This window comes from Salvia splendens, chromosome 16 (genome assembly GCF_004379255.2).
Source record: "Salvia splendens isolate huo1 chromosome 16, SspV2, whole genome shotgun sequence".
In the NCBI taxonomy this organism is placed as follows: domain Eukaryota; kingdom Viridiplantae; phylum Streptophyta; class Magnoliopsida; order Lamiales; family Lamiaceae; genus Salvia; species Salvia splendens.
This window is the reverse complement of record NC_056047.1, coordinates 5,397,918-5,423,055: the sequence shown is the minus strand read 5'-3', so window position 1 is coordinate 5,423,055 and position 25,138 is coordinate 5,397,918. Positions and strand designations below refer to the sequence as shown.

The 25,138-nt window shown below is 37.8% G+C and overlaps 3 protein-coding genes and 1 pseudogene across 4 annotated transcripts; all 4 read right to left on the bottom strand.

Annotated features, from left to right (window-relative positions):
• Positions 1-356: 356 nt before the first annotated feature.
• Positions 357-9,071, bottom strand: LOC121771387 (histone acetyltransferase HAC1-like). 2 transcript variants are annotated; one of them, XM_042168172.1, is made up of 16 exons: positions 8,980-9,071; positions 8,078-8,178; positions 7,613-7,871; positions 7,267-7,479; positions 5,086-6,770; positions 4,638-4,937; positions 4,283-4,552; positions 4,072-4,200; positions 3,595-3,795; positions 3,351-3,493; positions 2,956-3,256; positions 2,207-2,346; positions 1,522-1,600; positions 985-1,425; positions 667-884; positions 357-583 (listed from the first exon to the last, which is right to left on the bottom strand). In XM_042168172.1, the coding sequence occupies exons 2-16, from the start codon at positions 8,108-8,110 to the stop codon at positions 529-531; spliced, it is 4,467 nt and encodes a 1,488-aa protein (XP_042024106.1). In that variant the 5' UTR covers positions 8,111-8,178; positions 8,980-9,071; the 3' UTR covers positions 357-528. The 2 variants fall into 2 exon arrangements, with proteins under 2 accessions (XP_042024106.1, XP_042024107.1); XM_042168173.1 differs by lacking the exons at positions 8,078-8,178; positions 8,980-9,071 and having other exon boundaries at positions 7,609-7,790.
• A 1,209-nt stretch (positions 9,072-10,280) lies between these two features.
• LOC121769904 (zinc finger CCHC domain-containing protein 8-like) lies at positions 10,281-14,313 on the bottom strand. The gene is made up of 9 exons (XM_042166682.1): positions 14,155-14,313; positions 13,139-13,585; positions 12,895-12,976; positions 12,745-12,820; positions 12,473-12,553; positions 11,653-11,789; positions 11,252-11,501; positions 11,022-11,085; positions 10,281-10,930 (listed from the first exon to the last, which is right to left on the bottom strand). Exons 2-9 carry the CDS (start codon positions 13,545-13,547, stop codon positions 10,398-10,400), a joined length of 1,632 nt encoding a protein of 543 aa, XP_042022616.1. The 5' UTR covers positions 13,548-13,585; positions 14,155-14,313; the 3' UTR covers positions 10,281-10,397.
• An 831-nt stretch (positions 14,314-15,144) lies between these two features.
• Positions 15,145-17,910, bottom strand: LOC121770093 (protein GAMETE EXPRESSED 3-like). Its single transcript, XM_042166896.1, has 9 exons — positions 17,760-17,910; positions 17,513-17,691; positions 17,111-17,422; positions 16,786-17,032; positions 16,430-16,714; positions 16,274-16,360; positions 15,966-16,025; positions 15,761-15,903; positions 15,145-15,681 (listed from the first exon to the last, which is right to left on the bottom strand). Exons 1-9 carry the CDS (start codon positions 17,908-17,910, stop codon positions 15,145-15,147), a joined length of 2,001 nt encoding a protein of 666 aa, XP_042022830.1.
• A 927-nt stretch (positions 17,911-18,837) lies between these two features.
• Positions 18,838-25,036, bottom strand: LOC121771580 (annotated as a pseudogene).
• Between the last annotated feature and the right edge of the window lie 102 nt (positions 25,037-25,138).

Here is a 25,138-nt window from a genome sequence, read left to right as displayed (position 1 = left end):
AACAAGGGTAGTACATGTTTGAAGTGGATAAGAAAGAAAATATCACTCTAATACTCGCTAAATCTGGTAAAATGTTCTTATTATTTTGAAGGCCTAGCGGTTTTTAACAACATGCCACAAATTAGTCGATTCGATTCAATAATCATACTAGAATTCACTTGTAGGTTTGGCTATAAAATTGGATCTTGTAATATTTGGTTAGATCTCGTCATAATTTCAGTTTGAACAAACTCAGACTCAGCACCTCTACGAATGGACGAATTATAAGATGATAATAACTATACTGTGATGACATGAAGGAGAGTGAAAAAAGATATTACTAGTAACTATGAAATGAGATATATGGGTTAAGAGCATATCACTATATGTGAATAAGCTATATATCACTATATCATGTAAAAATAAGCAAGCCGCTCATGAAGCTGCAAACAGTTATATACAACTTGAAATGGCTAGTAAAGCCAGCAGCTCTCCATGCTCAGAAATCTTTATGTTTTATTCTGTACAACACAATCCTATCTTTACAGTTTACACTACCTCGTCAGATTTTGTGGTCTGTTTTCTTCTATAATTTTTAATGTCCCTGAAAAAATATCAATCACCAGGTCAATCTACAGTCTAAGAAAAGAGATTCGAATCATAGAGATAGGAAGTTATTGACTTTACATGCAACGTGGTATTCTGCAATTTGAATCTTCGCAAACATTTGAGTGCATTACGAGCATATCCCAGATTCTCTTACAGTGCATGCAACCACCAGCTACACGACGTGTACAATCCCTGGTGTGCCGGAATGTGTTCTTGAGAGGAAAGCATTTGAGGTTCGAGCAGGGGTTGTTTTTGGTTGATAGACACTTACTGGCATGTTCTAGTAGATCCAGAATCTGCACAGCATTAAGAAAACTACATAAGTTATCACTTCGAAATAGACATAGCAGATTATACTTCACATATGCTAGACTAGAACTTCGATTACATTCATACCTCTGATATTCTATACTGCTGTATTTGTTCACTCTTTTTTCTGGAATCAGCTTCCAATGCTAATTGCTGATGCATTTGTTCAGTCCCTTTTCCCGAATCAGCCTTTAAAAAATGCTTAACTAACTTGTGAAAATGACAATGATCCCCCTCCCTTTGGAAGCATGCAACACAAACATGAAACTGGGGACACATCTCGCAATGCCATCCTGCCACTACATTCTGATTACAAATACTGCAGATGGCTTCTTCCATTGCTCTTGATCTTGATTCATGGAGATGATGAATGATCATCATTGATGAATGCTTAGCACGGCGAAGTGTGTCAAATCGGTAAAAATTCTTCTCACAGAAGCTCAAGAAAGAAAGTCTATCATCAAAGAATTCATTCTCTAAAAGACCATCATTATCGTTAGTATCAGCTACTTCATCATTCACTGGTATCTGAAAGGACACAATCCAAAACAGAGCAGCGATGAAAGTTGTTTAATACTGACCAGGTTCGAGCAACCAGAGAAATATATAAATTTCAAACTTTACCTTATAGAGCTGGTGTTTATCCCCAAAGTTGCCACTGTGAGTTTCCAGTAAATTGGAAGAGTGTTCGTGTTCAAGGCATCTGTAGTTCAGACCCAAAACGTCAACACTACAATATACTCGCGAGAATTGCTAGTATTAAATGACGTAAACATTTTGGAGAATTGCGATGGCCTGGATAATATGAACAATGTACCATAACAACTAGCACTTGATCTCAAGACAAACAATATTTTAATTTCTTAAGCAGTCACTTATTGCTAGAATTTAATAGCATTTGAAAATGTATACGTAAAATCCTGGTGTTTATCCCCAAAGTTGCCACTGTGAGTTTCCAGTAAATTGGAAGAGTGTTCGTGTTCAAGGCATCTGTAGTTCAGACCCAAAACGTCAACACTACAATATACTCGCGAGAATTGCTAGTATTAAATGACGTAAACATTTTGGAGAATTGCGATGGCCTGGATAATATGAACAATGTACCATAACAACTAGCACTTGATCTCAAGACAAACAATATTTTAATTTCTTAAGCAGTCACTTATTACTAGAATTTAATAGCATTTGAAAATGTATACGTAAAATCCTGAGAGAGCCAGAAGAAAAAACAAGACTGAATACGAAGACATTAATATAATTAAAATTACTGATGAAACAACTAATAAATGATATTCGAAGTAAAATGTACCTGCTGCATATGTAAAATTTGCTGCACTGGTTACAAGACCAACAACTTCCAGACAGTATTGCTTCATGACAGTTTGTGCAGGTAAACTGCAAATGGACGACGAGGAACTCTTCCTTTGCAGTCAGGATTCTATGCCCAAGCTATAAATGGGAGATGTCAGAAAACAATAAAAAGCAGTTGTAAAGCACAGGATAAGGTATATTGCATACAATACTACTATTATACTGGTTTAATTTGGTGATTTTAAGTGCAATAAAAGAAAATTAACTTGTAAAGGAAACAAGAGGTAACCGGACTTTCTAAACCTAATAATAGATTGTTTTAGATGTAATAGCAATATGAAATATGCACGATCACATAGGTTAAGTGAAAAAATGATGATGAAATTCCAAGATGTGATTAGGTGTTGTAGGTTGAGACGAATCATGGCCAATCTGCATAATGAAGAGCCACCAATCACTACCCTAAGTCTAAAAACAGAAATCAGTAGATGAACCTAATATATAGAAGCTATGATGGCACGGTTTATGCTATCAGAAAATGATCTCAGTTTGATCATATTAATTTTCAAAGTAAACTAGAATAAGTTGTAGCTTTGTCTGTGGCTTCATGATATGCAGCTTACACTTAGGCTGCTATTTACACCACAATATTGGTCAGGTAGTTAACATTCATCCCAAGATATATACCATGACCCATATGACAATTATATCGCCTATGAGCACACCAGTTGTTTATTAGAAACTCACCTTTTGCATAACTAGAATATCTTTTGTTGCATCAGCCGAAAGATCATTATGTCCCATTGCTTTCATAGTTCTTTTTGTCATTTGATTCTTCAATTGTCTGTCAGATTCTCCACCATCTTTCTCAATTGCTTTTACCAGATCTTCAATGGCACGGGACCAGAAATCTCCATCAAAATAAGGCAACCGTGCTGCCGTTATCTTGCAGTTGGAGTCTCCATTCGGAACAAAGAAATGGTCATAGAAATTAGTAAATTCGACCACAACATTTTCTTCCTTGCCCTTCTTAAGCATCTTCTTGTACCTGTGCACAGAATATTGAAAGACGGGGATGTTTTCTTTTAGATATGTACACATATAACTACTAGAACACATAATTCAAGGAAGGAGCATTATACCACTGAACTAGCTTATGTGAATTTGGTCTTTTCTGAGTCTCAGGATGGCAATGTAGTATGTAATCTTCCCCTTTCCAAGGTGGGCAAGCCCATATGTAGCAGGTAATGAAACCAAGCCGCTTGCAGTAATCAAGATATCCAATCTGCATTGGTGCAAGCACAAACAGAAACCAAATAAAACTAGTGATTCATTCATCAGAAATTCCGTTCACTAGTTAGAAGAATAAGTAAGAGATATTATTACCAGTATTTCATGATATACAAAGGTACGCAAAGCAACACCAGACACAGTTTTTATATCAGGTCTGAAGTACTTCACTGAGTCAAGATACGAAATATATACAGAGCGTTTGTTTGGGTTCCCACATTCTGACCCAAACTCTTGAACATACATAGCAAATATGCATACATCCACTCCTCCAACTTTTTGGAACAATAGAATCACCTACATGGGAAAACCATTATTATTTTCTGCAAAGATTGAGGAAACAAACAAAATAATAATAATAACATCAAAATAAAAATAAAATAATGGCAAGGCAATGTAAATGTGTATGTAGAGTTCTGTTTATCTATTTGTCCATCTGCCTTGAAAAAACTAAAACAACTCACTAGTGAATCTATGAACTACCTTAGGGAGAACTAATGATCATACTGGATAACCAAAAAGCCAATTAGTATAACAAAGATAAATACGTTGGTATGAGTTGCTAACTCAAACCTTAGATTTATATGGAAACTCTTCCGGATAAGTCTCACCATGGAGAACATCTAAAAACTGCTGCTTCACTCTTAATTGTTTATTCACAGATAACACCACTCTAACTGTGAGATCTAACGCTTCAGGCACCTGTTAAAGTGAAAATCAAAATGTCAAAAATTTACAGTAAGAAAAGACAGCAGAAGTACATTGTGCAAAATCGGTTGCTTACCTCTTCAGGCTTTCCAAGAAATTCTGCTCTCTGTTTCCTCTCTCGCTGAAGACTCTCAAAAAGTCTTTGTTCTATGTAATCACTAAGCTTGGTTCTTGTAAGCTCTTGTGCCCAAAAAACTGGAGTTATAGGCATATGCCCCTTAGCTTTTATCTCAGCATATCGACAGAATGGACAAATGTACTTTGCTTTCCCTTTCAGATCTCGTTCAGAATTATAAAGAGCACAAATCTGATGTTGCCAACGCTCACATCTGTCACATTGTACCCACTGCAATAGAAACACATGTGAATAGAAACACTAAGCCCTACAGTGTAATCAGAAAAAGGGAAAAGGCCAAGATGTGTAATCTCACTGGTTCACCAGATTCTTCAGTGTTTTTGCCCTTGTAAAGCTCTGCTTTTGGAAATGATATCCCCCTATATAAGATTTTACCACCACGAGCTTCCTTGAAGCATATTGTACAAAAGCAGTATTGTGTACCCGCTCCATCTTTTGTCCAATAATAAGTCACCTTGTGTTTGATTCGAGCTCCACAAGATGTACAGCACATAGCCAGAGCAGTAAATGTGAGCGTTTCCAAAGCACATAACTGACAGGTATTTGACCCACCTGTGTGGGCATACATGCTTGCATGCAGTTCCTGCCCAACATCCTACACAGAATGAAAAAGTGCAAAAGAAGAAAAATTATTCAAGAGAAGGAAAGATGATAAAGAGTTATAGAACAATGTTACAATTCACAAAATCTATAATCTAGAGAAGCTGGCAACTGGGAAAAAGATTATACTCCGTAGTACATACCATGTTGATATCTTGATTGAGACTACACAAGTGTTCTCTTATTTGCTCAGCTGTGAAGAAATCAGTTAAGGCAACACCTGATGCTTTCAAATCATCCAACTTTCTTCCACATTGATTGTCAGGGTCGGCAAAAGCATATGTAGCATCTACTGTCTCGTGCGAGACCTGGCTCATCAGTTTGGAGTTCTCTTCTTCATCAATTGCTGAGACTTGAGGAAGGACAGAAATGCCTTTAGAATTTAAACTTTGAGGACTAAAAGGTACATTACTTTCCACTTTACTAGTCGTCACACAGCCTATCTCCTGCTGTTTGTCGATCAAATTGTTCTCTTCAGAATGAGAAAAGGCAGCATCTTTTCCGAGATTTATGTTGTCAAGACTATGCCCATCATTAAAAGTTCCAACACTTCTCCCAAGATCGAGTATTTGCGGAAGAGCTGAAATGTTGGTAGAGTTTAAATCTTGAAGACCATAAGTTACATCACTTTTCACCTTGCTTGTCTTCACACAGTCTATCTCCTGCTCTTCATCAGCCATATATTGCCCTTTGGAATGAGATATGGTAACATCTTTACCCAGCTCTATGTCAGCAAGATCAAGAGCGTTGGTTGAAGTTTGAAGACTTTTCCCAAGATTGCCTTCAGGAAGAAAATAAATGCCGTCGGAAAGTGTACTTTGACCGCCAAAAGTTACACTTTCTACTTTACTAGTCTTAATACAGCCCCCATCGTGTTGTTCAACAACCAATCTGTGTTCTTCAGAATGAGTAACAGCATCATCATTTCCCAGCTTTATGTTGTCAAGATTGAGAGCACCATTAAAATTTTGAAGACTATTCCCAAGGTTACCTCTGGATATGGGAACCTCATTCATTGGGGCTGAGCTTATATGGCCTTCAAGTGACTTCCCCACATCTAGAAGTTCATCTGATTCATTAGACTCCATTGATTCACCATTATCTGCAGTTTCATTCCATGCTACAGGTCTTGCTGATGCTTCCTTTGAGCTTAACGGTTCTTTGTTTGCCTTGTCCATATAATCCTCAACATCAACCAGACCTCCTTCACACTGCTTTAAGTGTGGAAGGATAACCGCAAACAGGGACCAGTTGTCAAACTTAGCAGCATTCTCTACCTTCATCCGTTTAGGTGCAGATTGCATGTCTGGAAGAATGTGATCTCTATCACTGAAATCTCTTGACATATATAGATTCGACTTTCCTGATTCTGATGTAACTTTCTTCACAGGGCACGGCACATAAATAGGCCCGGCATTCATTTTCTTAGTATTGTGCCACTCACGAACTGGTTGACATAAGATACAGTTGGTGTTGCGACAGTTGTGGAAGTGTAATATCAAATTATGATATTCTTCACACTTGCACATTTGGACCTTACACAGTATATGGTGCAAGTGATTCATAAATTCCTGCTTCCTTCTTTCAAGAACATTTAGCTTGCTTTTGAAACTGACATATGCGATTAGAATATTAATTGAATCTGTTGGCCTGGGAACTTGAACATTATTAAATCCTCTTTGCTCAACATGTGCAGGAGGACCTGATTTAAGAGCCTGCAGTCCATAATTGGGCAAGTGGTCATGCCTTAATTTGGACCTACTGAATAGAGCACTTGTATAGTCCCGATCCGACAATGAGGTGAATTTATCTAGCTCCATATTATCACCTACAAAAAAGATTGCGAACAACAAAACTCAAATCAGGATTGCTCTCTGCAATTTGACTGTGTTTAAGTAATTAATCATTATATGGACTCAAGGTTATACAGAGTTGCACACATAACTAGGTTCTATATATCAAGTCATTGTTTCTGAAAGAAAACTATGTTTCGATTGATTTTAGTAGATAAAACAAACTGAATAATAAAGAAAACAAGGGAGCACCAAATGTCAACCTCTTAGACAAGCTCGTGATATGACATGAATTTATTCGTAAATAATGATGCACTAGATACTTGGCACGTAGAAAAGATATCTAGACAGACATTTAAGATCCATCCATAACAGGAAGTTGACCAAAAAAATTAGCTATTGAAAAATGGCAGATGACATGGAAAAGATCTAACCGTCCAGTGATACCATTATGAGTCAACCAGTTTGGGTGGAGAGGTTAGCATCAGTCAGTAATAGACACTTACCAAATATGGAGCACAAATATATTACCTTTTGTTGGCTCTGTGAGAACACCTTGAGCACCAACTTCAAATGGTGTCTTACCAGAATAACAATCTGCATCAGAACATGTTGTGACTGATGAGATCTGCTCGGGAGAAACATCATCTCCATATAATTGCTTAAAGTGCCGCATCAAAGGTTTGCCTTTACCATCAGAATCAATTAGCATTGTGTAACCTCTGTGATCATCCTGTGAAAAATCTGCATTTATAGTGATCATGAGTGGCATGCCTAAGGACAAGCTTCATAACTTGATGAGCATAATTTTGAGAGTTCAGGTGAAAGAAATAGGAGAGTGTGGAAGGGAGAGGAAAAAAAGAGGAAAATAACCTACTCTGAAAGTGCCGTAAATTATACATAGCATCAAGTCCAAGATTGCTAAAGCCAACATTGGATGTCATCGAATAGTTCAAGCCAGAATTCGGCAGGTTTGGAACATAACAACCTAGTGAGAACCCAAAGCCTCCACTTGGTTGGCTAATAGGTAAAAAGGACCCGTGAGATGAAGATGGTCCAAGAAGCGCAGGATCATCATTCATTTGGTGATACATTAGGTTTTGATATTGGCAAGCAATCTCTTGGTTTAGGCACTCCTGAAAATTGAAATAATATGAGCTCAAGTACGGTAAAATATTCAGAAAAATGTAAATCAGCTAACACATTCCTCTCAGTATGCAAGTTAGACAGCATAAGGGATATTGTGTAACATAAAATAATGATGATAAGACATTAAATGAAAATCACATAGCACATTTGGGCTCATCACAGGAACACAATAAATTTCATGCAAACTAAGTACCTTAGCTGACCCTTTAAAAATCTGAGTGTTCATGACAGCAACATAGTCCAATCTCCGCTTTCTCGATCCAACTTCATAATCTACGTGATGATATTTCCTTGCTGCAAAAGGATCAAATAAAAATGCTCATTATAATCCAATGAGGACGAACATAGTGCATGGAGTCACTAGTAAAATTATAATCACAGACACTTGGTTTTCAATTCGAAAAGATGATGGTATCTTAAAGGCATTGATGTGTCTGTCATATATAGTTCGATTAACTGTTTACTAATACAAATATATCATTAGTTTGATGTGCCAAATGCACACATGTACGTGTGTGAATACCACAATACAGTCTTGGCATAATTGTAGCTTACGGTATCCAAATTATTTGCAGACATATCCAAATTAGGTTGACAAAATACGTACATTTTTTCTACAAACAACGATGAATATAACAAATTTGACCTTTTCTCCCACCATCTTAAATATACTAGTTGAAAAAGAAGAGTCCAAACAAGTCAACACCATCATCACGCCGCGACATCCATCCCCAAAATTCCTTCTCCAGAAAGCGAAGTCGATTTAAGATTAAATAGTTACCTTAATTACATAATTTTCAATCCTTCAAAACCTAGCGATCAAATTATCAAAAAGTCAACCACAATTCTAGAGTCGTTCTCAATTCCAATCAAATTCCGGTCGGCGAAGACCGTGGTTCCGCAATTGGAAAGGTGAAAAATTCAACTTAGGGTTCCGCCGCAAGGCGATCAAAATAGGCGAAACGTATACAAACACGTAGGGGTAACGTGGGGGAATGAATACATGTGTTCGACTGTGGGCGCGAAGGATCACGAGGAACAGTAGAAATTAAAGAATGTATAAAATATTCAGAAAAGGGAAGAAACAAGGCGTACCATAATTAGGGTTTATAAAATATTTGTCGGTGGCGACGGGAAATTACTGCCAGTCAAACCCAAAAAATACTTCACATTCAAAATAAGGTAATAAATTAAACATCGCGTCTTCTCTCTCCATGTATATATACTTACATATTTGTGGTTTGTTTTAATCATGGAAATAACCCAACTCTCATTTCTGATAGGACTAGTACTACTTATTTTTAAAATTTTAAAATAAATATTAAGAGTACTTCAACCTTTTTTTAAATAGGTAATTCAACAAAATAAGCCTTTATATCTTAATCTTGTTCAATTTTTATTTAGTATAGTGATTCTACATGTTTGCCATGTACAATTTCTACACTTATGGAAATTAAATACGAATAGGGATACATCAAATTCAAGTGTTTAGAGTAGTAAGTTATTATTATTTCGACAAATTCAATCATTTGAACTTCTTTAGTTAATTAATACATAAAATTCAAGCTTTAACTTCTAACTAAAAGATTAATTGAAATTCATAAATTGCTCGCATAATTGTTTATAGTATCTTTTGAAAGGTTGTTTGTAGAACATATATTAGTAGTACAATTTATTACTCCTATTAACGTATGTACGCAATGGGCAACCACAATATGTAAATAGGTAGAAATTAATGATGATAGATTAAATGAGTGTGGGGAAGAGTGACAATGAATGTTTTATGACTGCAAAATTTATTGGTAATAATCTTATCCAAATTTAATTGTTTAATTAGAGGAATCAAATATATTTTGTCCTATTAACTAGATATAGGCCCGATTGCATTCTGGGCCAAGATAGGCCCATATAAAAAGCCTTGGGATATGACATGATCGGCCTGACCTGACATGATCCAATTTGTTTTATAGCAGTTTTCAGACTTGGGATATGAAGGAACATAAATACACTTCCATTTAATTCGTCCAATTAAGTTTATCTCCATTTCTCTTATTTCGTCTCTCTTTTTACATAAGCTTGTGCTTTTTCTTTTCTGTCTTCGATTCCAGAGACAGACTAAAAATAAAAATTGTGATGCAGCACTTATATCACCAAATTCTAATTTTTAACAATGACAACCACACTACTTTATGCAACCTGATCATCGTTTCGCCTATGAAGCACGACTTTATCACTAAAAACAATGGAACATTAAATTGCAGAATTAGCAACATTCTAAATATCATAATGAAAGTGCAAGATCAAGTAAAGATTATTTTATTTCCAAAAATTAAATCCTAAACTGTTGAAATTCAATGCTTAACAAACATTGCAAGTTGTATGTAAAGTTATAGAACTATTCGAAAGATTGTGGTTCCACTACTGTAACGAAATTCAAATTTTAAATAACATGTTACACGAAACCTTCATTTGTTTAGGTGATCCACTTGGGTACAGAAAAGCATTGCCTTTGTCTATCTAGGAGAAGCATATGAACCATAGTAGCCATATGTGGGGGAACGATCGCGATGCAGGGGACTTCGTCTTCCTCTATCCGACAACGATCTGGCATAGCTTGAGCTCCAAGTCGTAGATGGGCTGTCTCGGGGGCTATGGGGTTTGTAACCAGAATCCTGATCTCCATATCTATGAAAATGATTCGATAGAGAGGGGCTAGTTCCAGGTTCACAGCCCGGAGGCCCCTCGTCGTCCCAATCCCTCGACCACCTCTGCTCACTATAGTACCCTCTGCTGGAAGTTTCAGATGGTTGATTATACCGTTGGTGTGAGCTATACCTAGATGGGTTGGAACTCAAAGAGTTGGATGCCCAAAGTCTTTCATCGGCATTTTCTGGGACGGGGGCATTTAGCCCAGGAAATTCGACAGTCATTTTCCTTAATGGCTCAGCATAGTTTGCATCTAAGATTTCCCCTTCCTCATTTTCATCCTTATATGTATCATCACCAAATATTGTTATGCCCGAAGGCTGGTCTTCTGTTTCCGCCTCTGAGATAAAATTGAAATAGGAAATAAGACCATACTAACAGATTAGCACAACACAAGAAGCTAATGGCCACAATATGCACAAATTCATTACCTAAATAACCAGGCGGATATCCAATTTCTCGCATTCTTTTAAGCCATGGAGGTGGATCAAGCTCCTGTATATACATAAAATAAGAACAATAAACATTTTCTTCATGAATGTCGAAGATGTAACAAGTTCAGTTTCAACAGCAATCAGCTTAGCTTGGTATCATCTACTAATACATACTAGTGATAAAAAATGGTGCATGATTCTCATCTAAAAGAAGAAGAATTATTTACCCCAAGGCCTAATGCTTTCTTTGTTTCACCATCAAGAACACCCGGTGTTAAACCATCATATTTTCCTCCTCGAGAAATCTGGTAATATCGAGTTGAATTTCGAGAATTGGGATGCTGATTTCGTTTGACTTTCTGCTGCTTTCGAGCACAATTAACGGCAGCATTGTCACGTGGCTTAGAGCAATCTTTCAATGCATGGCCATATGAACCACAGTTGAAACAACGAGAAGCATCCAGCTTATCTGCTCTTCTGGATAATAACAAAGACATCATAGAATGAAAAATCAGGCGATGATTAAAATGGGAAGAGGAAAACAAGATTTTGGTTGGGGGGGGGGGGGGGGTGGGTCAAGAGCAGTCATCTGTTAACAAAAAAACTTTCGAAGATATTATAAGCATACCCATCCAAACCGCTGGCACCATCAGTTAAAGTCAAAGCTGAAGAATATCCACGATCATAGAGAGGAACAGAAGCGCTATCCAATTGTTTAAACTCCTTACTTGACTGCAGTTTTGTTTTGCTATCCACCCAAAAGGTCTGCATACAAATTGTGGATTACTATTTACTAGTATAAGTCTACAACTATTTCTGTATTATAGAAATAGTTTTTGATAATCAACGTACGAGAAAATGTATTCATCCCCACTCAAGTTTACATTTCAAGGCATGGTGGAACAGAAATTCGTCATACTTGTCTTTGGAAGCATTTAACTATTATAGACTTTCAAGTGCCCAAGGATATAGGAAGCAATACCCAAAAATGAGACTCCAGTCCTTATCTTTGGTAAGATTTCAGAAAAAGGAGGAGGATTCATACACGAGATACATTACAGCACGAAAAAGAATCACTAGTTAAAATCTACAGGAATGTTCCATGTTAAATTACTAGACCTATTACCTATATAGGCATCCCTCTCTTTCCATCCTTGACATTTCTCAGTCATCACACAACACGTCACATACATACACGAACACAATCATCTCAGTAGAAGGATAAATAATTAAATATATTTATGTGTTAAATCTTACAATTAGTTAATTCGATACAAACAAATTTACGCAAAATATTACCTTTAAGGCTTTGATAGATTAAATACTGAAGAGCTTGACCACATAGGTAACCAAACAAAACTAGATGTATGACAATACTCTAGCAAAGAACTACGAAACATGAATGATGTAGCTAATTTGTTTTGAAGTTAATAAGCAGAGAATCATACTATTGAAGAGGGTTTATCCCCGCCAACCCGAAGAGCAGGGAAGTAGGTCTCTTCTCCAGATTCCAGCACTACATTTGAGTCCTGAATTAGATAAGTAGATGTCAGCCATATCATTCAATTGTTGGTATAGCTACATCACTCTAAGCACAATGAACATGAGAAACAGTAGGCCAAAATGCAAATACACAAAATATACACCAACAATGTATTTGATGCAGAACACAACAAGAATACAAAAGCAGTATTGTAGGTGTGGATCAAAATGTGATTACATCTGATGAAGAGCTCCACTCTGAATGCCATTGGGACCACTGCTCTAACAGCTTTTCGAGCTTTTGCTTACTTTCTCTGATAATGGAATGGAAGCTTATCAGTAACAATTACATCCAAAATAGAATAGTGTGTGCACAGTGGTTACATACCTTGGTAGGGAGCCATAGATCACATGCACTGAAGGTTGATATTCATCAACAGCTGCTCGAGGTCTCTTAACCCCAGATATAGCTGGTATAACAAGTTACGGAAAGTATAAAACCAGGAAACTGGCAATTAGATGATTGGAAGAAGGCATGGGAAACAAAAAAAACATGAGATTCGTGTCCCGGACCCCGGTAGGTCCTCTAGAAGTACAGAGTAAAACAACCAAAGCTACATAAGAAAGGATACACTTAGTATCTAGCTCCCTTTTACTTGAAAGTACTTCATTTTTCTTAAGATTGCTGACACTTATTTCACTTTGAACAGATACAAATCCATTTCCATGAAGCATGGAACTAACGGATGCCACTTTTTCTACATTTGCAACTGAATCTGTTATTCCCAAACCAACCAGTGGGGTCACACCATTACTATTTGGACCCCTTTCAAAGTCATCCTCCATCAAAGCATCCATATTTTCGTCCAAAACACCCAAAGTGGCTCCAGGATCCTCCCCATTAATCTCTTCAGTTACCTCAGAGTTTAGATGTAGAGATTCAGAGCTAAGGGCTTCTGGACCAGATTCACATGTATTGTCATTCTCACCATGTTCAGAATTACTGGAAGCCGGCAGTTTAATTAGATCCTCCGTTTCCATTGCAGGCAGTATCTATTCTGAGTAAAAGTATATCAATGCTGCATGGAGTACATTACAAAAGTGAACAAATAAAATTCATTCAACTAACACAAAGAAGGTAAATTTACACGCGCAACCAGCACACAACAGTTGAAAATATCTATATGCCCAGGCCGGGATCTACACAAATTTATAATATATCCAGAATTGCACTGATTGGTAAAACTTTTTTCCACATAACATATGAGGTTTCAAAGGTGAGCTTACACGAAACAATAATTTCATCGAGTGGAACTTAATAAATCCACATTCACCACCAAGTTTCCATCTTTCCAAAACTAGCTGTTACACTAACTGATATCCAAAACAGGATCAAATACTACACAATCTGTGGATCTAACGAATCTATACAGGTGCAAAACATACCGTAGAAAAACCTAAACCTGTAGCTTTTGCATCAAATTCAGAAAGAACTTCAGAAACACATCAAATCCAGCTCCAATCAAGCATAACAAGCGTGTAAGTAAGCATCTTCAGTCCAGATGAAGGTTCGCACAACTAGGAAATCTATGTTGAAAAGAACGGAAAACACGAGTACACAGCCAAAGAATTAGGGTTCTGAATTTACCTGGGATGCCTGAGCGCCGCCGGAATTGGGAGGCTTTGGAATCCGGACCAGTAGCACCAAGATTTTGAAAATTTTGGGGATTATCTGCGTGCGCGTGAGGGGGGGAGAGAGAGAGGTCTGCGCAGCCTTGATACTTTTTTAAGTCAACAATCCCTTCCAACTCTTTTACCACTAACTATTCATTGAATTTTATGATTTTCAACAATCTATTTTTGGATATTATATTCAATATTTGAGGAAATTTACGATAAAACCTAATAGAGTCACTTAATAGATTTTATCATTTTAATTTCTCATTGTGATCTTCAAATTAAATGTTCTCCCCTTTTCAAAAGAACTTGAAAAATGTTTTTTTATTTATATGATTGATATTAATCCGTCATAGAGTTATAATGTAGCTTTCACCGATTACGTAAAAAAATGTCGATCCCGTTGGAATGACTTAAAATTCAGACGGTGCTTTCAAAACTAGTTGAGGAATCCAAATCATTGTTAGATTCTATGATATGCGATAGATTTTGATCATTGCGAGGGTGAATAACTCTTTTTCTTGCAAATTTTTTTATTTATTTTTAATATGTTAGTAGACGTTTTATTTTTAACCACTAAGTAATGAAGTTCAGTATTATTAGTAATCGATATATTTATAACTAATCAAATTTTAACTAACATTTGTAGATGTTTTTTATTTAACTAGTCTTACTAAAAATATGAAATTTTCATTTCTTTGGGAATTGGAAGCAAGGAATTGCACTTATCCTTCAGAGATAAGCATTCAACTTATATCTTGGTGATTTCATGAAGAACACGATTACTATAAATAATTTTTTTACTGGTGTTGTGAGAATTCAGCTCTGTGACCCCCCTTTGCCTATAATCAAATTGTTTTTTATAAAATTTGAGATGTTAGCATAATTTATTCCATAAAGCCAAGCAAAAACCAAGGTAGTTGTTTTAGTATTTAACCAGTAAAAGACATAGTTCTTCTCCTCAAGCTTCTACTTCTTCACTATGTGAATCATCACCATCATAGTCATTATTCCCCTTCACTTCCTCTATTTCACTAAACGAATGCTTCAAAAACAATGGACTCATCACATACTCTTCCTCACTACCACCATAATCACTAGAGCTTTCCCCTCCAACTTGAGCTTTCCCCTTCCCCTTTGCAACTTCATCTTGAGAGAGATCGTCGTCCGCCTCTTCCACGAGGCTGCTCACCTCTTCATCCGAACTGCTACTATCGCTAATTAGAGTGTGGAATATTGTGACACTCTCTTTCTTGGATCCTTGAAAGGAGTAGCTTCTGCTCCTCCCATCATGCAGCGGAAGAAGGGACTTGGGACGCGTTGATGACCCCTCCCCGTCCCTTCCTAAGCTATACGTCGTTGACAGCCTCCTCTTGATGCCCTCCCTTGCCTTAACCAGGTGTCCTAGCTTCTGCAGCGCTTCTTCTTCCTCCGAGGCCTTTTGATTCAGTTCAGTTATCATTTTGTCGAACGCCTTCTTCTTGGATCGCAGAGAACGCTGCACAGATGCAAGAATGGCTTCATAGGACTGACTCATTCTTTGCACAAAATATGTAAATGAAAGGATTTACACATACTCTCTTCTCAAGGAATTTGCCAAGGTCTAGGCCTTGAAGCTTTTGCTTCTTCCAGAAAATGCAGCAGAATCGCACCAGCACGGCCAGTATTAGCAGAACGACGGATTCCATCATGAGAAACAATGTGATTGTCCTCTTGTTTCCTGCATAAAAGAAAATGTTAGTCTTCAACTTGTCTTGGATATGAGCAGTTGCAAGAATTCACCTATGTAGACACTTGTGTTCTTGGGCTTCACTTGTGCGCAGCTAGACGCGAGTTTCTGACCTATAACCGAATAAAAGATGTTACAGAAACTGCAGTTTTGTGTAAGTTGTGTTGATAGGCATGATCTTACGGGTGGAACGACAAGGCAGTGGGTTGCCATTTCCTGCATCACAGCAAGCTTTCTTATTAGGCTTGAACTAAGTGGATCCTCTATGCAAGTCTTGCAGCGGGAGCTTTGCCCCCGTTGCAATGCTGCATCATCATACGATCATGGTACGGTTAAAAGCAAGAGAAGTTGGGAAAATTACTTGAGACAGCATAAAATGTGAGGAGAGTTCTTTCATCCACCAAAAAATGCTGCAGATCACTCTGGGAGAGGTGGAACAAGAATTGACCTGTTTGTTCATAAAATAAATTTAGCATTGTTGTGACAATAGATTGATGAGAGAGAGATAGATGATTACTAGGATCGCTTTCGAACCATACGATGGAACCAGAAGCCGGAACAAGAGAAGTGAACACAACATTTTTAGGTTTCAATGCAGACACATGAGTGTAATCTGCAAATTTCTGGGAATATTTCCCCTCCATCTCTGTCTGAGAGATGTAAATGGCATAACCGGAGCAATCAAGCACCGGATTAACCTGCATAACAGAACTCCAACTAGCTGATCTAGGGAACTTCTTGAGATATCCCGTTGCTGAAAACGAATACAGAAATCCGTCCAGCGAGCTATACGATATCCAGCCTGTTCATCAATCAACCAAAAAAATATTAAACTTCATCTTAAGACTAATGCAAAAAGGATGATCTTCTAACCATTTGCATCAACAACCGGCTCGTGATCTGCTGAGCTCAACGGCCCAATGCTTCCTTGCCACAAAACATTTCCTCGAGAAACATCCAAAGCCAGAACAAGAGCTTTATCAGGCTCAGTAACATACAGAAGGCCATTGTTTCCAGCAGTAAGCCTAAATGCATTTCCATACAAGCTAAGATCTTGGATCCATTTAAAATGATGACCGCGGATCGATAACGAATACACTTCCCCAACCGTGTTAATCATCTGCATCGAAGCCACAAACAGTTTATCTTCAAGAAGGCATACAACAAACATAAATTTTTTTTTTAAGTGAAACCTTACAAAAATACTAGCTTCACATTGATCGATCACAGGCGCGGAAGTAAAATAGCAGTCGGTAACGTTTCTCCTACAACCTTGGCGATATCCATGCTGGTAAAGCACTGGGCCAGCGCTCCAGAAAAGCTGCCCGTACAAGCGATAAGCAAACAGCCCTCTATTTTTGGCATTGATGAGCACACAAGAGCTCGATAAGCTTGCAGCGATCCCAACGATCTCTTCTGCACATTCGAAGAATACTTCCACAGGAGCTTCATTAGTTCCAATCCTTAGAGGATAGACTTTTAGTACTTTGTTCTCTGCAACTAAATATATCTGCAAATACTAAATTATACTCATCAGCAAATGAATTCTTTTTTCTTCTTTTTTAAGAAATACAAATGCAATGGATTGATTGATCATTGCCTTGCTTGATCCTCCATGAACCGGAGCTATACTCGAACTGCAAGTATAGTTCAAGTGCAGCGCCCACGCGATGGAGCCGTTTCTCTCAAATGCAAACAAGTATTTCCTTGAGCAAGCACAAATCCTCCCATCATCCATGATTAAACTCTTGTAAAGCCTATCAACAGCCCTCTTTGAATCTGCATATCACATCGGAAAAAAAAAATCAAAGCTTTACACAAGTTCCAAATTGAGAAAGAGAGAGAACCTGAAAAGGAATGTGGATATTGAGAAAACTTGTTGAGACGGTTGAAGTGAGAAGATCCAGCAGAACTTAATGGTGCAATCAATGACAATAAAACAAGGATTGAAGGAATTTGAACAAAAGGAGATTTTATGATTGATGTTTTCAGCGGCATGGTTAAGAAATAGGATTTCTTGAGAAAAAATACAACTTAATTATGGCTGCAAAAACGAGCAAGTATGAATAGGAAGGAAGCGGTTAAATAACCGCTTTGTTGAAGGCGGGAAAATGAAATTAAATTAAAATTAATTAGATTCAATTTCAGCGGTTTTTCAACTCTCTTTAATTTACAGTTTTAAATTGTGATAAATTCCATTGAATTTATAACATTCAATCCGAAAATTAAGTCACTTTAATTCGGAATTCCAATTGTGCAATTGATGCCATATTAAACAATACTAAACCAAAAAAAAACTATAAATGTAATGTCTTCAACAATCAATAAACAAAAAAAAATCAAGAATGAAGAAAAATTTGCTGCTAATAATTTTTCTAGAAATCTGCTTTGTGAGGGAGTTTGTTTATGTGGATGGATGCTTCGGCACACAAAAGCATCATATCCATATCCTTAGCAGGCTGCCTCCGAATTCTCCGCCGTTAAGAGTTCACTGTGCATCTGGAAATGACGATCTCGGATTTCACAATCTTAGTCCAAACCAAGATTACGAGTGGCATTTTTGTGCAAATTTTTTCCCGACCACCATATTTTTCTGTCATTTTTGGTGGGATCAAGATCCAAGTCACAAGTTATATCAATCTTTTGAAGTTTACCATGAAAAGCTAGTGCAAGTTATAACGAAGGAGTCGTGGTGGGTAGTAAAGAAAGATGGTATTCATTTCATCGACGACAAGCTATTTGTAGACCTAGCTCCCAAGAAATATGATTGGCTGATTAAGAGGAAGAAGTGAATAAAGATTTGTGTAATTGAGCAATGCAATTATTTGAGATTTGTGTAATAAAATTAGCAACGGATCACACCCCAATAATTATATATACTTAGTGGATATGTCGCTCTTAAAGTTAAAATTAGTACTATAACAATAAGTAGTAGAAAATTCAAATCATTGAAAGTAAAGCACCTCATCCATTCCCCATATAACAAAGACAAATTATGATGAGCATGGTAAAAGTAACGATCTGTATCTTCAATAATTACACGGTATAACAAATATCAAAACTGATCAACACTGAGGAAGTGAGGTTTCAAATCTTCAGCTGCAGGTGCAAGTATGGTGTGTAAGTTAAAAAGGGCTGATGTGGCCGGCCAATCTAAGAAGTAATTCAGGTACACGACGCCTTCTAGGAGGAGCCGCAGCATCCCTAGCAAGACCTTCCTTGTCATCGGCATGAATGAACCCCACCAAATAGTCGAATAGCTCATCTTTACCACCACGCAGAGGATCCTACATTTTGGAGAGCTTAGTTGCTTCGGCTATTATGAGTAGTATGTTTAATCTCTTGTTTATCAATTGGAATTTTTTTTTTTCTCAGAACTGTGGGAACTTCATATCTTTGCAGCTTGAATGAGGAAGAAAATTAAAATTGATCTTATCACTTACTTGGAGGAATAAATCTGTATGCGTTTTCCCCTCGTACAAGATCAGTTCGGCTTGAGCTCCTACTTTTTGTAGTGTATCCGCAAACATTTTGCTGCATATACAAGTATCGTGCTTCAGGAAAATCAGAGTAAAGGTTTCCAACTTTGGAACTCCGAATGAAAAAAGTCATTTCAAGATCAAACTGAGAAGGAACTGATTAGGCCAAGAAACAAGATCATTGCTGCAAGAGGGAACTGACCTTTCATCGGATGGTATGGAATTATCTGAGGTACCATGGAAAAGAATGATTCGTGGTAGCAGACGAACTGCACCACTTGCACTTGGATTTCCTATGATTTTCTCAGGAGAAAAATTTTCCTATGACTTTTCTCCTTCCATGTTACTGTAATCATAAATGTGAGTAGCAGTCAAATGGATCAAATTTTAGATAAATATTGAAGTACAATACGTTGAAACACGAGACAGCACCTCAAGAATATAGACCGATACAAGCCTCGGTTATGGAAATGATCAACTAGTTTGAGTAAATTGTACCTGTAAATAATTGTTGGGTAATTTAGGCAAGCAGTAATGCATGATCATGCAATCGATAACTCTGTGGTAACTTACCCCCCTGACAAACCAAAATAAGCATTTATCTGGGATGCACTCCAAGAAATGCTCTCACCTTTGGATTCTTTTACTGCCTGCTGCAGAAGAGCACATGAAGATATATGTGCACCTGCTGATTGCCCCATTACATAAATCCTGTAAAATACAAATACCACATCTTGGCTTTAATAGATCACGAGGATTCATCAAATACATTTGTGGGTTGCATATTGCAAACCATTTTACAAGCTGGGTTCAGGTGCTCTACCAAATAGTAAACTGATTGGGTTAGGCAAAATGCAAAATTTTTAAAAAATTGTAAATAATAACTCACTTATTTGGATCTCCTCCAAGTTCAGCAATATTGTTGCAAATGACTGCAATTCCATGACAAACATCAGAAACCATGTCACTGATAGTTCCCTGAGGAAAATTTCTGCACCCAATAACTGTCAGAGACATGTGACAAGGTTCCTAAATACTAAGCTTTAACTCCACAAGTCTATACAAGTCTGTTTTCCAACAAATGAATTGAAACAAAATTAAAGAGTGCACGTTAAGCAAGGAAAACAACTTCATTGTTAACATGCCAACATGCAAGCTTTTTCTAAGACGACGGCTCCACCATTCTCTGACGTACTATACATGTTTCTACAAACGCACGTAATTTTCAGTGGCATGTCATTAGTAGTTATAACTAAGCTAATGAAGTGTTGCCCCAACAGGCAAGTAATCTGGTATTTGGAACTAAATCCCACATGTCTGGAAATCCACTTCTTTATAAACGTCAACACTAACATCTAATAACTAAAATTAAGTCAAGTACCTGTAGTCAAGGCATGCCACTATGATGTCTCTTTCTGCCAATTGCATTCCTAGCAGCGCACCCCAGGCCTTATACCTAATTTGAGTTACATCCATTAAAATTCAAAATCAAAATGCACAGAAAACTCTATCTCAACAAAGTGGGAATAAAGGGTTAGGAGGATGTTATGTTGTGATACAAAAATCCAAAACAGCATCAACACCTTAAGAGTAAAAAAAGACAAATGCATCCACACTCTTGATAAAAGATGAAGGGTATTACTCAATGATAAAAAATTGTCAGTGCAGACACAACATACAACCATTCATATTTTATCTTCTGGAAAAAATATCATCTCAACAGACACATGTTTACATGACATAAGAAGAGTTGCCGCCAGTAATAATTCCAGATTGTTCAAATATTGAAAAATAGCAACATTTATACTAGGTTTGCAAAGAGGATGGTACTACAATATTCTCACTTCTGGATATTCTCTCCTTTTATAAAAGTAATAAGTACAAAGATACATCTGTAGTTCTCTTCATTCTTTTTTAATCAATATGATGACTTCTTTCAGAAGAAAGAAAGTGCAGTGTATTATACCTCCCATTTCCCCCACCCTCACCCCAAGAAGTAGTAAGAGAAGCTATGGAAAGTGAACTTCGACTTACCCAATAATCCATGCCCCTCCAGTCACAAATATCACCACAGGCTTCAAGCCATCACTATTTCTAGGTAAATACAAATCTAGCCTGAAAAAAAAAAACAATTTGTATTACTGACATAGATGAAAGTTAATGCAGCATGGAGAAATGAGATAAAGAGAATGACAAAAATATACCTATTTCTTGGCTGATCACCATATACAATACTTCGACGTACTTGGCTTGAAAAGTAATAATGAAAAGCAACTGCACAAAAGAAAATTGGATATGACAGAAGCTACTATTTCAAATATTTCCCTAAATTTGCAAAAGTAACATCGGAACATGGAGAATTCCTTTGTAGGAATATGACATGGATACCAATACCCTATTTAAGGCAAAGCTGAATAATTAAGTAAGCAGAAGAAGCCGAGCGCATTGATGTATCAAAAGTAGAGAAATATAAATATCATCACTCCCAAGTGATAAGGTTATATACATAAAAGCTACAGACAAATTATTATACGCTAACTAATAAAGGGATATTAAGTGGAAAAAAATGAATCCCAGGTTTGCAGAAAATTGTATGTTGTATAAGTACAACAAATCATCACTATGGATTCCTTATTCAGTTATTCCCATAATGGCTAACAGCATCATTATCTAGAATCAATATAAACTTCCAGATAAGCAGTCTCACTCCTCACTAGAAATTGGATCACCAGAACATATTCTTCACTCCAGCTAACATAAGATTGGATCAACAAATAACGTCCACTTTCTAAATGACAAACTACATTGTACTAGAAGAAAAAAGTGAAATGAATGGGCACTACTCCAAACTGTGCGTCATTCATATGGAGGAAAATGGGATGGACAAACTGTGAGTCCTCTAGAAACTAATATCTTCTCCTATTTCACATATCGAATGAATCATACAATTATCCAGAGCTTACCTCGGCATAAGAAACATCGCATAAAGAGTAAGGGCTAGTAGTCTTGTTATCCACCGATATCCTACCCTGAATAAAAAAATCATTAAGAAACACTATGAAAAATAAGGTGGGCTGCCAGTTCTCCATCATGCAAAAAAAAGGCAAACTCAATCCTTCTTCAGATGGATCGGTGGAAGAAGAATAAATAAATATATATAAGGAAAGAGCAGTAAATTTGCAAGCCCTGCTTCCAGAAAAGCAACAATCTAATTATCATGACTATAAATATTATTGCACTGATACGAAAAACATAATTCTCAATCAATAAATGAGGGCATCCACAACCCGTAAAAATTCAATTTTAATAAAAATAAATAAATAAAAATTAAAAAACGGTAATATTACCGTTCAACGGTAATATTTTAATTTTTTTTATTCTATAAATACTCATCTTTCATTCTCATTATACACACAAACACACATCTATTCTTCTCAATTCATCTCTCTTTTCTCTCCAATTTTCATCTCACCTCTCCAATTTTCATCTTTCATCTCAAAATGTCTGGCGACGGAAACTCTGGTTCTCCGGCGGCTATGACTTGAACACGTTTGGCGACTGGGGGCATGTACAATGTCTTGGGTGCTTTCGGTTCCGATTCGTTGACGCCGGGCACCCAAGGCTGATCGACGCCGGCGGCGTACCAACCGCCCTATTTTGATGTGGATGCATACTCTCGTCCCTCCGCCCTGAGGTATGGGCAATCGCAGGGATTATCTCAAATTAGGGAGGATTTTCCGGATGAACTCAATCCGGAAGGAGGACGAGGCGGTGGAAGCTCCGGGGGTCGCGCATTCGACGCCGTGGAGGAAGAGGAGGAGGCGGGCGAGGAGGAGAATGATGTAGGCCGTCATCCATACAGCCGCAAGGACACGATGACTCTGTTCAACGCTTGGGTCAGCGTCTCGTACGATTCCATCGTCGAGAATCAACAAACCCGCAAGTGTTTTTAGGAAAAAGGTCACCGGCGCCTACAACGAGAACAAACCAAAGGGGTCCCGCCGCCGCACCATGAAGATGCTCCGCAATCATTTTGCCCGAGTCGACATAGATGTCAAAAAATTTTGCGGGATCTACGAGAATGAAGCGGCGAATTACCAAAGCGGAGCTAGTGGAGCCGACATTCTGAGAGCGGCTATGCCAGTCTTTTTTTACGACAACAGCAAAGAATTCAAACATGTCGATGTTTGGGAGGCGGTCAAAGACGTTGAAAGGTGGGCTGGCGGTGTCCAGTCCAGCACGGGCTCGAGCTCGAAACGCACGAACCACGCGGCGGGTGGCCAATACTCGTCTTGTGAGGGCGGGTCAGGCAACGCCTCACAAGAGGTTGAGGGCACGACCACCGATGAGGGGGCTCCTCCAGTGGGCGCCGTCAGCCGCAAGGGACCAAGGCGGCCAGAGGGAGGAGGGCCCGAGGCGAATCAAGCCAAGCGGGCTCGGTCTCGGGCTCGAACACCCTATTGTCCATGTACTTGACCGCCACGATGGCTGACACTTCCCGCATGACGCCTCCCCAATATCAAGCCTATCTTGCCGGGATTGAGTATATGGCAAGACAAATTGGTATTCCGCCTACAGGTGGCTTGAGTGCACCGCCACCGCCTTCGGGGGATGATTCGCCGTCGGAGTAGTTTTTAAGTGTGTAATTTTTAATTTCTAGTATTTTAAATTATGTCTTTTTTATTTATTTTTTTAGATTTTAATTATGTTTTTTATTATGTGTGTGTTTTTTTTTAGGATTTTAAATTGTAATTTTATTTTATTTAATGAAGCGTGTTTTTATTAATTGAATTTGTTGGAAATAAAAAAAAATGAAATTGAATGAATAGTTAAGCAATGAGATGATTAAGAGATAGTTAAGAGATGGAGGGATACATGTGTTGTCTCTTAGTGAAAAGTACAATGGGCCCATGAATAGTTAATTCATGAGACGGATAAGAGACAGCGTTGCGGATGACATGAGTATCCACCGATTGTCGTAACACTCGATAATAATCAAACGTCATACCTTTTGGTATCATGTATTGCTGTCGAAAAGTACTAAAATTTCTTAATACTAACTTTTAAGTGTTTTTACAAGTACCTAAATTAAGATCCAAAATCCAACCTTTTGCTTGCCTTCTAAGCGATTGTTCATCACAAACGTAACTAACAACAAACATAAAACGAGGAAGCATAAGCACAATCTAAAAGTAAAAAAAGAATGGTACCCGAGATAGCTGAGCAGCTTGAAGCTGAGGCGAGTGAGAAGGTATGTTTCGGCAGCAGCGTGGCCGATCTCACGGCTGAACGACTGCTGACGGGGCGGAGCCGCAAACTTGTTGCCGCGCCTCCGCCTCTGCTGCTGGTTCAAGGAAGCACCTTTGAAACTCGACGCGCTAACCAGAGTTTCATTTTCTTCGGCAATCTTATCTCCGGATAGGCGATCCGCCGGAGACAAGGGCGATTCCATCGCCGGCGGTGGAGCAATAGGGAAAGCAGAAATACGGATTGGAGAATTCGAGAATTGCAGGATTCAGTTTTATGGGGATTAGCTAAATGATAGCAGAATAGGAGGAGTATTTGTCAATTGCATTGGGTTGCGGGAATCTGATTACGAAATTTTATAGGTGTAATTTAGATTTATAGATTGATGAGGCAACGGTTCATTTTGAATGAAATAGTTAACTTTTACAAATGTAGATTTATTAACATAATTTTACTTTACTATGGTATAGAAAGTCCAGATTTTTCGGTAAAAATCAAGA

Bases quoted from the DNA above. Each gene is read 5' to 3' on its own strand.
- LOC121769904 (XM_042166682.1), bottom strand. From the start codon at position 13,547: ATGGAAACGGAGGATCTAATTAAACTGCCGGCTTCCAGTAATTCTGAA. The intron at 11,086-11,251 runs GTAAATAATTCT...ATGTATATACAG, and splicing joins AGAAAGCATTAGGCCTTGGG to GAGCTTGATCCACCTCCATG. The intron at 10,931-11,021 runs GTAATGAATTTG...ATTTTATCTCAG, and splicing joins ATATCCGCCTGGTTATTTAG to AGGCGGAAACAGAAGACCAG.
- LOC121770093 (XM_042166896.1), bottom strand. From the start codon at position 17,910: ATGCCGCTGAAAACATCAATCATAAAATCTCCTTTTGTTCAAATTCCT. The intron at 16,026-16,273 runs GTAATTTTCCCA...ATTCGGTTATAG, and splicing joins CACATTTTATGCTGTCTCAA to GTCAGAAACTCGCGTCTAGC. The intron at 15,682-15,760 runs GTATGTGTAAAT...GCATCTGTGCAG, and splicing joins GCAAATTCCTTGAGAAGAGA to CGTTCTCTGCGATCCAAGAA.
- LOC121771387 (XM_042168172.1), bottom strand. From the start codon at position 8,110: ATGAACACTCAGATTTTTAAAGGGTCAGCTAAG. The intron at 1,426-1,521 runs GTAAAGTTTGAA...GTGTCCTTTCAG, and splicing joins ATAAACACCAGCTCTATAAG to ATACCAGTGAATGATGAAGT. The intron at 584-666 runs GTAAAGTCAATA...ATATTTTTTCAG, and splicing joins TGCAGAATACCACGTTGCAT to GGACATTAAAAATTATAGAA.